This window comes from Spodoptera frugiperda, chromosome 26 (assembly GCF_023101765.2).
Source record: "Spodoptera frugiperda isolate SF20-4 chromosome 26, AGI-APGP_CSIRO_Sfru_2.0, whole genome shotgun sequence".
Taxonomy (NCBI): Eukaryota; Metazoa; Arthropoda; class Insecta; order Lepidoptera; family Noctuidae; genus Spodoptera; species Spodoptera frugiperda.
This window is the reverse complement of record NC_064237.1, coordinates 9,198,128-9,213,324: the sequence shown is the minus strand read 5'-3', so window position 1 is coordinate 9,213,324 and position 15,197 is coordinate 9,198,128. Positions and strand designations below refer to the sequence as shown.

The 15,197-nt window shown below is 33.2% G+C and overlaps 1 protein-coding gene across 2 annotated transcripts in view; it reads left to right on the top strand.

The window, feature by feature from the left end:
- Positions 1-357: 357 nt before the first annotated feature.
- Positions 358-15,197, top strand: part of LOC118264535 (cell adhesion molecule Dscam2) — a 46,674-nt gene continuing 31,834 nt past the window's right edge. The window contains exons 1-3 of one of the 2 annotated variants that reach the window (XM_035577067.2): positions 358-500; positions 5,355-5,571; positions 14,599-14,741. In XM_035577067.2, the coding sequence (XP_035432960.2) occupies positions 14,648-14,741 (94 nt within the window). In that variant the 5' untranslated portion in view covers positions 358-500; positions 5,355-5,571; positions 14,599-14,647. Of the gene's footprint in view, positions 501-2,386; positions 2,616-5,354; positions 5,572-14,598; positions 14,742-15,197 lie in introns of those variants that run through there. The other variant, XM_035577066.2, reaches the window with a different exon arrangement.

Sequence of the window (15,197 nt, the reverse complement as noted above, 5' to 3'; positions counted from 1 at the left end):
ATTCTGGGCCAAATCGGGCTCTTGCGATGGATTGAATAAGGAATCGATAATCTTGAGAGACCTCGTAATGCCTACTTATTAGACGGAGCTGAGAACGGATTGATAGCTGCCGGCAGAAATAAAACCTGCTTGCTTTCACATCGACTAAATTTCGAATTTTGCATGAAAATGTGTGTTTATGGCCAGTATTACTATTTTTTTAAAGAATGAATCAAACTTTTTCATTCATTTATTTAATAATTCTGGCCGGCACGTAATATTTTTTTTAAATTTCGAACTGTCGAAAAAGCGCCGCTTTTATTTCTAAAAAAATAATAAAAAACATTGACATTAATTTTTACCGGCAAATTATTATTTTTTAACTTTTATTTGGGAAAAATTTATTCGAATCGTATTTGGCGGGAATTTTATTGATAATTTTAATTTAATTGTGTTGATAATAAATAGTGATAGTGATTCATAAAAATAAGAAAGAGAGGAGAAACTTCTGCAAAGATCAGGTAACATTCATTTACTATCTCTTAAATACCGAGATAAAATTAATTACATAAAATAAGTACTCCGTCGAGATTCGAGCGTTGATTAAGATCTTTGAACTTCATCTACTAAAAATGCAAAGCCGTAAATGGGACATGAATGTCAATAAGATACTTTCTGGGCATTAAACAGGTAATCTTTCGTTTAACTAGGGTCCAATAAATTAATGCGCGAGGGCGACAACGACGATGATCGGCCTCGAACACTTTAATAGAATAATTCTATTTTAGCAAAGGCTTTTATAGACGCCATTTATTTCGGAACCATTTGAATAATGTAATTAAATGTTTATTAAGAAATGTGCCTTAAAGTTATGGTTTTTAGAGTGATAAAATGTTAATGTAATTCTTTTTCGTTTTAGTTTTTACTTTTGTAAGTTAACTTGTCATCTATTGCTAATTTAATTTTTATTAGACGCTCTATTTTTATTTAAAATTGAATTCTATTACGTTTTTTCTGAAATCATAGTATGAAGCCAAAACCGTCAAATAACTTAATTTCTGATTTCTTGCTTTGACTCTTCTACTTTTTAACATAGAGGTAATAAAAAGCATCATTCTATTGGATGTGTCACGATCATAATCATATAAATACAAATTCTAAACTCCATACAGCTAAGAAAATATTTTATGCAATAACATTAGAACTAACAACCGAAATCGTACAACGAAATCATTTTCTTATACAGTGTACCCACATTTAGAATCGCTTTGCAACTTCGAAGCGGTCTGGTCCGGTAATAACCGGTATGAGCCGATTTGAATGCAACTGTGCCCGCTGCCCGTTTGCAATTAAATGTTTCCATTTCAATAGCGAACTGAAATAAGACAAGCTTTGCAACTAGTTGTGGCTAATATTTCCTTTATGTGGTTTTAAAACAAAGGCTGCAGTACATTTGGGGCCAGTTTCTTGTACTGTGTACTTTACAGCTACTAATATACAAACGTTAGCACAACGTTTTGTCTTATGTTACAGTGTTCGACTTTGTTGCAAAATTGATAAGGTTGAAAATCTATATTTTGGGTAACCTGGTACTTTATATTTCCCGAATTCTAATCAGGACTTTTCGATCAATTTTTTAACCAAAACTGCAATGCTGTTAACATTTTTTTTGTAGTTTACAAAAATAAGAATCCATATTTTTGAAATACGCAACTTGATCTTAATTTCATTGAAATAACGATAAATAGAAGGTAGGTATGTAAAAATTACAAAAGCATAATATTTAGTAAAAATAGTAAATAGTTTACGATATTCTGTGGTGTATTTACTATCCCACTTTCCATTAGTTTAATCCAACCATATTTTTGTCAGAGTAGCTAATATAACACTTTTTGCAATGTGGAAAAACAATTTTATTATGTTTCTAGTAAGATGTGCGGATAATCAATAAATCTAATTATCGGAATATTTATTACCTTGTTTTTCCGTTTCTTATTACCTTAGCGGAAAAACATTATTGGTAGTCAACAAATGTTTTACAAAGATATTTATAGCCTTCTTTACAAACTATATTCTATGTTTATTTTAGACAGCATTAAACTTTTCCAACCGCAATCATAATTAAAAAATACACTGAATTACAACTCAAAATAAAAAACAGTACTTATTAATTATTTACCATTGAAAATCTATTTGGATACCTCAAAATAATACAGCCATCAAGTTAACAAAACATAAATTCACAGCAAAGAACGTATTTCAAACTATTCCGTATAATTATTCAAAAGTTAAAGCAGCTTGACCGCAAGAACGTTTCACTCGCACATAAAATCAAACTTAAGTTGCTATTAAGTTGGCTAGAGTAGTGTCAGTTGGGGGTAGTCGAGTTCTCTAGGGCGGGTTTCAATCTGCTCGCGCCAGTCGGCGTGAGAACGCGGCCCAAGGCACACGTGTTGATTCCCCAACCACTTTTGGAGGGAAAACTTCGAACGAAAAATGTACGAGTAAAATTTTTGTGATGTAAAATATAATATCGGAACTGCAGTGAGTTTTAAAGACATGTGAATTTTAATGGCTGTGTTTAAATAATGGATAGTTTGGGAATCGGTGTTCAGTGATTGTGGAAATAATGAAAGGTTAGTTTCTTAATTTATAATTGTCAATTTTAAATTTATCGTCTAAGTATCATGTTCGTAGACTTTTATGCGGCAAGATACGTTTTAAGAATATTAAAAAAGACGACGGGTTACCCACGTATTTCTAAAAATATTAAAATACTTGCAACCTCCTTGCTAAAACTTTTTGCTTCTTACTTTGCAACAGTTTTACATAATTTAAACGCTCTCAAGAATATTGTAAGTTCTCAAGGGTTCCTTTAGAATATTTAGCTCCTCATATTTTTTCTTGTAGATTTTTGTAGAAAATAATATATTTATTTAGCCTTAAATAAACATAACGTAGGTTGAGTAAGGTACTTTAAAACAAACTAATCGTGGAATTGTAAAAACATATATTTTTGGACCACTATTTTCCCGAGGTAGGTAATGTTTGCGTAATGTTAGTAGTATTTTTAACTTTGTGATATTTTCACTGATATTATATTCCAGCCACGTTTCAGGGTTATATTTAAAACTAAGCTATATTTGTTATGCAATATCTGCATACTTACTTTTATTGGAGGAAAATAATGTTAGATTTTAAAACAACACGTCTTGACGAACATACAATTATTTGTTACTTATGTAATTATATGTCTAGTAATATAAAAATAAACCTCTATGTTTTATATAGCTTCATAAAGTTAAAAGTCATAGCCGGGGATTGATACCGCCCGGCGCTGCCGTAGGTGTATGTTTTTTAGTAAAATTTTCATAACAAGATGGAAAACTAATTCATTTCTATGCATAATACCACCAGCCAGAAATATGAAAACATTAAATTATGCATAAGTAATAAAACCTCATTTCCATTTTACTTTAGCACCAGTGTGTAAACTAAAATCTCAATTTAAAAGCTGAGCTATGTTCTTAGCAAGTGGGTCGTTGGCAGCTCGGCAGTAAATAAGCCGGTGGCTCCAAGGATAGACGTTCACGCGGTCTGATTTATGGTATGACCCTCTATAAACGACACTACCGCTAAATCTCTATAAGTAAAAATTTACATATCTTTGCTTTTTTTGTCCATAATAGGGTAGGATAGCTGGTTATAAGGTCTACAAAAATATTTTCTATAGATGTTATAGATTGTTGATCAAGTAATCAAAATCAACTAAAAATGTTTCAAATGTACTTAACAGATTTTTTAACCTTTCATGCTTAGTTTTGGAACGACGACTATGCAAAAAGTTTGATTCACCACAAAACTGCTGACTTCAAAAATTTTATACAAAGCGCTCTTATAAAGTTTTAAAACGCAACTCAGCGTTCGATCCGAGAGTTCATTCGTTCTGGTTCACTTTTGATGGATTATGCCTTCGACTTTGAGCCACCACGATGCAGAATATTAAAACGCGCCAAAGGAAATTTAAACTAAACTTTCTCAAACAAACATTTCGTAAACTGGTCTCGTATTTCTGTGAGCTTTGTTATTATGATTTATGTGCCGTAGGAAGTTTTCTAATTAATTGCTATTAGAATTAATTTAATGGATATTAATTTGTAATTATGAAAGATTGGATGTCTAAACGGATTTGTTTTAAATAGGACGTATCCTTATACTTTGACTTGAGTACTGTAGCGAGAATTTTCTCAAATTCATATCTTTGAATTTGGCTTAATGACTGAAGCGCGTTTAGGGATAAAGTAAATAAATGAGCAAGATGTTCTTTATGAAGGATTTTAAATGTGTCTATGTAATATAATTTTATGTGCAAATATTAACGTTTAAAGACAGCATTAAAAATGTTAAGATTTAAAAAGCCACTCTTTGCACAATTACCCCTACGTTATGACAATGCCTTTGGCATTAAAAATATGTTTTTTTTATTTAACTTTAAACATACTAAATTTTACATACTAATTTCAATTTTAATTATTTCATGTAATTTATTACCAATTTCTAGTTATTAACATTTTATTTTTTTATACGAGAAAACGATACAGGGGAAAATCCTACAAAGCCTTTTTTTAAAATTTATTTAAGCTATAAACTAATTTAGTTTTAACTCTAATCGAAAAAGAGGATTGTCAAAGGCGTATTATAGCGTAAGTGAATTTTTAGAAGATAAATTATAACATAATACCGTAGCTTCTATCTAAAATTGCTTTGTATCTATTTCTTGTGTATCTAATTTTTGCAAGCCTTATGGTAGGATATGGTCAATGCTCCTTTTGTTAAATAATATAAGATCTATATGTATGTACCCATATTCGCAGAAATAAATGAATTTGAATTTGAATTTGAGGATTACCAAGAACGTTTCCTTGATAAGTTTAATTTCAAAGTACCTACTGAATACCCTGCAAAGTGTTCTAATAATTTAATTGCTTTTAGTATCCAGAAATCCCAGGTTTAATTACTCGACTATCAATAGACTATCACATTAACAATTTTCCTTGAAGTTGTATGTCGAAATATAAGTAATTAAATGTACCTATCTTGTCATATTATTTGAAGTTATGTGAAAGTGGAATTTCATCATACCTGACCAGTCAAACAACATTGTAGAATTGTTTAAATTACACTCTTTTTTAGGTTCAATACCGAGCACATTTATCTATTATTTCTATAATTAATATTGTAGTAATTTACACTGAAATAAATTACGTAAAAAAATTGGATCTTGTTATGAATTTCTTAAAAGAATGCCTCTAAAACCCATCACCTATGTACCTATCTAACATAAAATCAAAGTTACATCACTGATTTTTTTACAGAGTACTTGCTGCCATGGATCCTCATCGCTATAACAGTACTGGAAGCTGTAAGCGCAAGCGACAAGCGGCCGCGGTTCGTCACAGAGCCGCCCGCGCGAGTTCTGTGGCCCGCGACGCGCGGCGCACACGCTCTGTGCCGGGCGACAGGTCATCCACCCCCGGACATACATTGGGTCACAGCTGAAGGACAACTACTCACCACTATACCAGGATTGAGGTAAGGTTTTTGTGATTTACTTTACCTTTACCTGTTATATGCATGGTTTTGATTTGACGCGGAAAGTTGGCCTACAGTTAGTCCATGTTAATTTATCAAATATGTATTGAGTATTAAGTAATAAACAGAAAGTCAAAATTTAGTTAACAAATACTTCCAAAATAAAACAGGTTTTGAAAAAACTTTTACATTTACCGTATTTGCTTCCGTAGCCGCTTACTACGAAAATCGTAGCAAATTGCTACGAATCGCCGAAACACGATAAAATCCAACCGTTTGTCGGATTCATGTTAAACATAGTAACATGCCTATTGAAAACTCACTGGTAAATGGACAAAATAAATCAAATCAATAAAACTGTGCTTTTTGTATTCATATTGACCAATACGTCGATTCGCCATTTCGCTGCACATTGCTACTATTACATTTTTAACACGCCTCGCAGCGGCGCTCTGTACCGCACGCCATATGAAATGGTTTTCCATTAAAATAGTTCAACCAAAATAGCCAATTAACAGGATTCGTTGTTAGATGAAATATTGGAAAGTATTTTATGTAACAGTATTTTGTGGCTATAAATAGGATCACTGATGTCTGTGGTCATAATTATTCAGTGTCATACAAATTGAATTTTGCAACTAACTGATTATATTCCAATCTGTTATTGACGCAATTCAATTCTTTGTTATACGTTGAACAAAGAGTCTTTTTTTTTTGTAGTTGTTGATAGATACGTATTATCTATAGGCGTCATCACATCGATCTTCTCAAATCCAGATGTACTGGAGTTTCAAGTAAATTCCACAATCTGAAGGTATAGACATCGGAAAGTATAGAAAGGCTTGATGTGCGGACATTTGAACAAGTATAACATAACATATTACTTACCTCGTCGACCGTAATTTATACGATTGACACATAACATTAAAAACTGAATATCATAATACATTTTAATGAGTCACGCCTCATCGTCAAAGATACATTGTCCTATTTTATTTTATATCCTGTTCTAAGTACAGTTCGTGTTCTCGAGAGTTAGAGCAACAGATCCGCTGATCGGTCTTTAGATTGCTTCGGGATTGGGTGTTAGTGGAGTACAGGCGAAACTCGGCGACGGCTCCATTAAATAAACTACTCCAACTTCACCTATATTTTACAAGAAAGCGATACGCGAGTGAACAAGTTAATATTTACTGCTAACACCCCGGGCGAGTGACTCCGCTGCGTTTAGACGCGTGCTTCTTGAATATTTAACTACTCAATTTATGTTAGTGATTAATTACAGTACAATATAGTTTAGTACTTTAGTAGATAACTTATAATCAAGCCGTGCCTGACGGAACCTCTAACGACAGAAGACTTTTAAAATATTTCTTTACTGTAAAACTTAATTTCATTACAACTTTAACAGAGTTGAATAGTATTTATAAACTTCTAAAACCACTCTTTATTACCTAAGTAAGAATATAAATTACGACAATATTTAATTTGAAGTAAGTGAACAGCGATGCTTCCGCAAAATAAAACATTCCTAAAAGCTTATGACAAAGTTGTGTCAATTAATCTCGGTTGAAATTTCACAAGAAAAATGTATCTACATTAAGCAAGCACCGGGTGTCCCAAAGTTTTTGCCTCCACAGTGTCTAATGACTAACGGCAAGCGAGTCGACGAGTTTTGTATTTTTAATAAGGCCTTGTGTAAGTGTGCCGCGGACTTCAGCAACTTACTGAAGTGACATTTAAAACTTTACAGCGAAAGTTCCTTTACATCTTACTTAATACTCTAATGTTATTTTAAAACTGCATTAAGAAGACTACAGCTATTGGAATCGTTTTGTGATTATACTGATTGATGAGATTTTTGAATCGTCTTTTTGTTGTTTATAACTTTGTTTTATTTATTTCAATTTGAAAATGAATATAACTTACATGTTAGATTATTGAATCTCATTTTGTTAAAACATTTTTAAACTCGGACTCGGAATTAAAAAGCACATAATTTGAATACCTCTTCTTAATGTTAATATGAAAAAGATTTAGTACACGCTGCCAAAATATAATCTCTACTTTTAAAAATTAGATCTCTACTTTTGAAGCAACCTGAATCAAGAAACTTGTTAATAGAACTAAGTAAAAACTTAGCTAATTATTGTTTTATGTGAGTGCCATCTACTTTATCGCTAGCAACAGAGTCACAAAATGATGTGTGGAGTAACTAATTCGAGTTTCCCCGCGGGGTGCCACTAATAAATTGGCTGAGTTTCCGATCAGAGTCCGTTAAGGGTAAGTTGGGAAGCGAGGACGTGTTGGAGAGACCTACCTATGTGTTGAGTTGAAAACTTTGCCGATCTCCGATACACTTCCAGGGCGCAATTACTAAAGTCTTCAGTGTTCGCTAACTTAACTCTCTACCAAATTCCCGGCGAGAGAATGTTCACGTAGTCTTTAGATGGGAAAATACCAACGATAGTGTAATTAAAATAACACTATCAATCTTCTATCTTCCCTGATTTTATTAATTGTATTAGTTGACGAACTTTACCGCACCTTTTACCTCCTGAATTGCGATCGATACTGTTTTAAACTGATTGTGAGCGTTGAGAATGAGCCAGTGTCTCTTTAGCTTGGTCCCTTCAATCACATAAGTAGTTGCTTCTACTTCTACTACTTACTAGACAATTTAATCTAAAACTTTACTTATTTTTTAAGTGTAATCTGATAAAAAGTATTTAAAATCCGTAGATCGATTGGTTCATCCATCAAACCGTAACTTAGGTGTCCGACTAACTATGTGTTGACAAACTATACTCTACTATGAGCTATATTATAATTATAATGATTTACAAGCGCGTTCTCTATTACGACAATTGTCAGGAACATGATATGCTGTATAGATCACGACAGCACTGGCTAGAAAAGTTCATCCGTTCTCCGAGTTCGAAAAGTAGAGGACAAAGTATGGAATAAAACGACGGACTTTGCAATATGTTACAAGTTTAACCTACACTGAGGGCGTATATAACTTTACCAGCTAAAGGATCATATTCTTTGAGGATTTCAAGACTTTCATGTATAAAATTTTAATATATTTTAAATCCATAACACATGTTACATATAAGTTAACTTTCGACTTATTTCAGACTGTTTTTTTTATGATTCTCTGATTATTTTAAAAACCAAGATGGCATTTTTACCCAAATAAAATATGAATATTTCCAAAATACATACCTTCTAAAATCTACACGTAGAAAATAACACCCAAAGAAATATTACAGGCACGCTCGTGAAACTGATTTAATGTTTAAAACAATTCTCATCTTAGCAAGTAAAATATTACGTAGGGCACTTATACTGTAGGAATGTAACAAGACGGGTTGTTCTGCGTAATGTGCAAGTAACTCTCAATTCCATACACTCCACTCCGACGGCAAAGTGAGCATGAAACAAACGATTATGGTGACAGTTGACTTATAGCGAGCGAGCAGCGATAAATAGCCACGGCACGTTCTCACGCCACCATATTTTTTCAACGATACCAAGCTCTTGTTTCATATTTATTGCGTAATATACTTATTTCATGGTTAAGTGCAAACGGTGCACTCGTAGCGTCAGTATATTGTGTCTTTTAGTCAATAGTTCATTTAGTACATTATTCCCGAATCAGTCAATCTCGGTCTCATATGGCGGTTTAAAAGTAAATGAAATCAGATATTTTAGTAATTTAGATAGCAAATCTGGGACGCAATAAAATAATCAAACAAAATTTTCAACCTCCTTCGCTAGATCAATGAACTCATTTTGAGCTCGGTTAAACATTCGTCAGAGGTTGGTTTAGTATAAAGTATCAGTTAATAGTTTAGGTGGCAGTCCCGATTGTTTGAACGCTAATGGAATCTATTGTTACATAGCTGATAGTGGCTAGACAAGAGGGATCTCGTTTAACGTGATTCGACACTCCATTATCGGCGTGATTACGTTGGGTCCCCTGACAACAGAAGATATATAATAATGTTATTCAAAAGCTATTAAGACTATGGTAACTATTAAAAATATTTATCTAGCTTGAATAAAATAGACCTTTCTTTATACATTTCTGCTCTCGTGCTGTTTTCATGAATTTGAGGCGATGTAAAATGAAAGATACCAAAGAACATTGTCTTTTTCGTATGACAATATGTTGGTACAAAGTTCTCGCATACAAAATAAGAGAGGCAAGTTACTTACACGGAATAGCGAGAACAGAGCTAAACATTGTACATTTGTGTGTGAAGACATAAGGGTCGTTTTCTATATTTCGTTCGGCAAAATAAACGTAGTTCGGGTTAGTTACGTATCACGTCCAACTCGTGTCAGCAGTAAGTAGTAACAAGGCGTTGTTTACTCTCGTCGAGTTTCAAACTTTGGACATCTCACCTGTGAACTTACTTTAAGGTTTATACGTGAAGATAGTTCACTGAAGTGTTCACACGATAACCAAACTTAAATTACTGAATCAATCTTTTCGGGAAGTGTAAATAAAAGGTAGTTTTCCTGGTCTTTCCATTTAATTTCGATATATTACAGTTGAAGTAAAATTAAGTGCGCTAAGTTATAAGTGTATTTTACTGATTTAATAAGAAACCATTCCACAAATCATGTCATTTGAAATATAAAATGTAGATCCGCTGCCGCATCGTTCTATAAAATGTGGAATTCTATTTGATATTGGTTATATCACGAGCTAAGCTGAACGGTAGAAGCTTACTCAGGGAAATCAGAGCGAGTATTTGATGAAGTTTCCTTTCTGTACAAATCCCGTACTACGTTTAACATTTATAACTAACAATATTCCATGTCATTTTCCGCTCCCTTGATTACCTCGTTGGTTGTGTTCTCGCATGCGTGACTGTCGAGTTAGGATTTTCGGTTTCGTTTCCCGATATTATAGAGATTATGTTTTTCGAAAATACGTAGTAATAATTTAGAGTCTGGAGTTTAACCTAACCCGTATTAGATCCAACTTATAACTTACCTAAATTATATGACACACTAGCTTCCGCCCGCGACTCCGTCCGCGCGGATGTCGGTCTTCGCGTGGAAGTATTATTTCTCCATTTTGAGTAACTCTGACAATGACATCTTATAAATATCTATTAGACCCAAATACGGCGAGGCCCATAATAATTAAGGAGATCCCTCTATTGAGCTACTGCTGTTGAACAGAATAAAACTGAAAAATAAAGATTCTTTTTCTACGTATTTTTCCAGGATAAAAAGTAACCTATTTTATGCCCAGGATAATAAGATATAATTATACCAAGTTTCATCGAAATCGAATGAATGAGAGTGTTATAAACGTAGACAAATATAATCAGAAAGCTCCGAACTGCTAAGCTATCGGGAGTTATACGTGTTATTGTAAGTCAACCATAAGAGATAGACATTTGCTGTCGTGGAATATTTTTTAAACCATTTTAAGGAGAACATTTCTGTCATACATTATTTCTGTGTAGCTTTAACCATTAAGGCTGCACACGCGACGGAAGCTTAAAAAATTGAGTAAGTTCTCCTGTTTTCCCAACATTTCCCTTCACTGCTCTGCTCCTATTGATCGTAGCGTGATGAAAAGTATCCTATTTTATGCCCAGGATAATAAGGTATAATTATACCAAGTTTCATCGAAATCGAACCGCTAGTTTTCACGTGATGCCTGAACATACAGACAGACAGACAGACAGACAGACAGACTGACAGGCAGACAGACAAAAATTTTTTTAAACACATATTTGGGTTTGGTATCGATCCAGTAACACCCCCTGCTATTTATTTTTTCAATATTTTCAATGTACAGAATTGACCCTTCTACAGATTTATTATATGTATAGATTTCTGATTTGGGATATAAAAGACATGATGTTATACAATTTTCCTCTTCCTCAAAGCCAAATTATTAAATCGTTATTTTCTAATTTTGGTACATTTTTTCTCATCTAGTTTTGCGTTCAAATACCAAAACATTGGGGTAGAAAATTAGATTTCCATATCAATATGTGAGTAGACAAAGTTGTGTAGGATGTTTATGTCAGCGGAAAATTGGCAATGATCGAATATCGAGATGTCTGAAGATAACCTGTCAACGGACGACGACGGCACGATGACAGCAAAAGATTGAATATAATGGGCTTCTCCATAGTTATGATTATGGAACCCACGTTACGTAACGGTTTTCTGTATTTATTTTTTTATTAATTGCAGACTTCTCGACGTATTTTTTTTTTGTTATGATAACTGTTTCCAAGAACGGAAAATGGTAAAAAGCTTTTGTAATATTCATACATACATCAATCAGACGTAAAATTTAAATTTTATTCATAACTAGAGTGCACATTCGGATAAAAGTTGATTCCAACTAAAGTCCACATACAGTACCCATAAAAATAAGTATAACTATAAACCAAAAAGTTAAATCCATAAAACTCCAATTTACACTTTTTCTGAGAATTGAATCCAGTGAGAATTTACGGTGAGTACGGCAATAATTTTTATGTAAAATAATTTATCGTATCTGGTTTTTGTCTTCAGAAAATTGCTATAAGTAATTGATATTATAAATTACAATAATTCATTTCTCATTTTCCTACTAGGAATATTTAGCTCGTGGATTCTTTATACAATCGGTAAAGATGTTCTTTCTTCGTTCTTGATATAGAAGTTTCTTTGTTAATTCTAAGAATAAATAAGAAGATTTTACTTACCGGGATAGGTAAATCGCAAACAGTGTACAAATAGTCCGTGTCTGGTGACTTGACTACCCCCAAATAATATCACCGAATCTGTTTAGTCTTTCTTCTCGTCTACATTCAAAACAAAATACCTAAACATAATAAACATGGGTGCGAAATTAAACAAAAAAGCCCCAAGTAATACTCAGTCACCGTATTCAGTATTAAACGAACCTTACCAGTCCATTTAAGAAGTCGAACTCCCCACGAAAGTTATCGTCTGTGTCAATTACAACGAGCCACACAACAGCTAAAATACCTACTTTAATTAACATGATCGACTCCCGCGACTGTGAAGCCAGTAAAGTAATTTGTTCTCGTACATTACCCTCGGTTTTACGGCCTATCGTTACAAGGAGTCACAAATTAACTTAGTATAAAGTTTCCAACTCCGTAAACGAAGTTATGGGAGACAGAGTAAGAATATTGTCAATCCTTATGTGTTAAAGACGTTCACACAAAGAAGTATCATGCTAATTTTCTCCCAAATCAGAAATAAATTAAACATTTTTTCCCCAAGACTGTGTGTTATTGAAATTTCCTCAAGACTGTTCCGAGAAATTGTTTTTTTATTATATTCTATTCTAAATATTTTTTTGGTAAGGTTTCGTTTTCTGGGAAGTAAACAAATTAAATAAACCTCCACCTACATTTTATTCGTCTTTAAAAATTACTTGGTCTACCTACTTATAGACTTCTGTTCCCAAAACAAACGAGCAGGTTTAAAATGACCGATGATATGATGCATGAACTTAGAAGTTGGTGCTTAACGAGAAGGCCGTGTGAGCTGTATCTACATCTTTACGGGTGGCGATTACCGTCATAACGTAGTTTTATACGAGCCAAGTTTCATTTCGAAGTCGGCTGTTCCGTACCGATATGGCCCGGTTAAAGTTCTGACGTGTCGTAAACGAAGCCATTACACTGTGACAAATTAATGTGAATGAAACGTTATGATGACAGTAATTCGTTCAAGTTTTTGAATTAGGCAGGTGGCCTGCTCCCACATTTTAGATTTGCATGTTAAGATTTCCGGAGTAGCTTGTAGATATTGAACTAGTATGCATTGAAATGTAGCCATTACTTCAGTTCTATACAACTCAAGTATACTGTAAAAACTATACAATTTTGTTAATAACCCACCTCATGTACAAAAGTCCCACACACGGTCACTCTATTACCGTCGCGCAACGATGAGTGTGAAAATACAAAACAAATACACTCAACCCATAAAAGGCAGCGGAACAGTATATTAAAATGATAATAATAAACAAATAGCAAGTACTTTTCCCGAATACATCAAAATGAAATCTTTCCCCGTATTTCCTTGTTGAGCAGCCATATAATTTATTGTCAATCATTTTGACAAATCTTTGACGCTGAATCTGGCACTCCAATTACGTCGCACATTTTGTTTATCATCGTTCATCGTGCATCACACGAAGAGGCATGGAAAGTAACATTCTTGTATTTTTTTTTTTACTTTTCTGTACGAATTCCGAATTGATTAATGTGAATAATGAAATACCTGCTTTAATAAAAAAAAAATCTAAATTAAAAAAATATAAAAATATTCTCAGTTTCTCGCTAAAGTGAGAAACTATTACATTGTATGCTAGGAACTAATACATACTAGGAAATTAAGTGTACTTTGTAAAGTTAATGTGTTTACCTTTGAACATCAAATACATAGTTATAAATCATATGAGTAACGTGACATAAGCATAAAGGCAATCTTAGATATACTGTATAATATCATATTAATTCTTTGAATATTATTTCTTTTCTTTCATAAAGACTCCATTCTATGACTTTAAAGTGGAGAGTTTATTTTCACCTTAAAATCATAACGACAAATTCTATCTTATTATTATAATTGCAGTGAGCGCTGCCTTTACAGAGTTTCTAATTAAAATTTTTCGCTGTTATGACAGAACTCCAGTCAAGACTTAGTTACCATGGAAACATTTTATTTAAATTCCAATTATTTAATTAATTAACATCTGTGGCATAGTAGTTCAACGTAGAAAAATCGTAAAAGACTCTATTGGGAAATGTCAAATTAAAATATTTAGCTATGTTTTAAACATAAATCCATAAAACACGAGAATAGTAAGTCTCTTTCTTAACACAACCGGCACATGCTTAGCCCCATCGTGTTATTACAGAGACTATTGAAAGTCGACCTAATAATATAACTTGTCCCTATCAATATTTCAAACATAAAACCTTAAAATCTATATTTAACCATATTTTCTTTTGCCAGGCACGTGTTAAGTGATGGAAGATTAGTGGTGGGAGCCAGAAGATCATTGATGGATGCCGGGAGCGGCGCCGGCGCCATGTTGCGTTGTCGAGCGTCGAATAGAGCAGGCACTGTACTATCCAGGCCTGTGATGCTGCAACCAGGTGAGTTATTTAGTTTAATCATCTTCTATAAGGATTATGAAAAAAGGAATTATGATAGTTTATATAATGGACTAAAAAACAGACAAGCAGAATTGATGTCGAAATTGTAGTAACGTGTAGACTGTTTTTCGAAGGCTTGTGTTGTGCATTAAAAATGTATTGTTAGCATTAAAAATGCTATGTACTACGAAATAAAAACATTATAGCATTACATAAACAAATTATAAAAGTTAAAAAGTTCTGCGGATTCAGTAATGCTAAACAAAAGCATTCAAATAATAAATTCGAGACCCACGTACAGATTCGATCTGATTACAGAATCCTTTCGTAACCTTGACTTTCTTTATTACCGCAATTATAACACGAAATTAACCAGTTTCAAACATGGGTGGCTTATTCAAACAGTGAGATTTATTCGAGGGTTCGACCTCGAACTGCAAAATTAGTGATGAATAA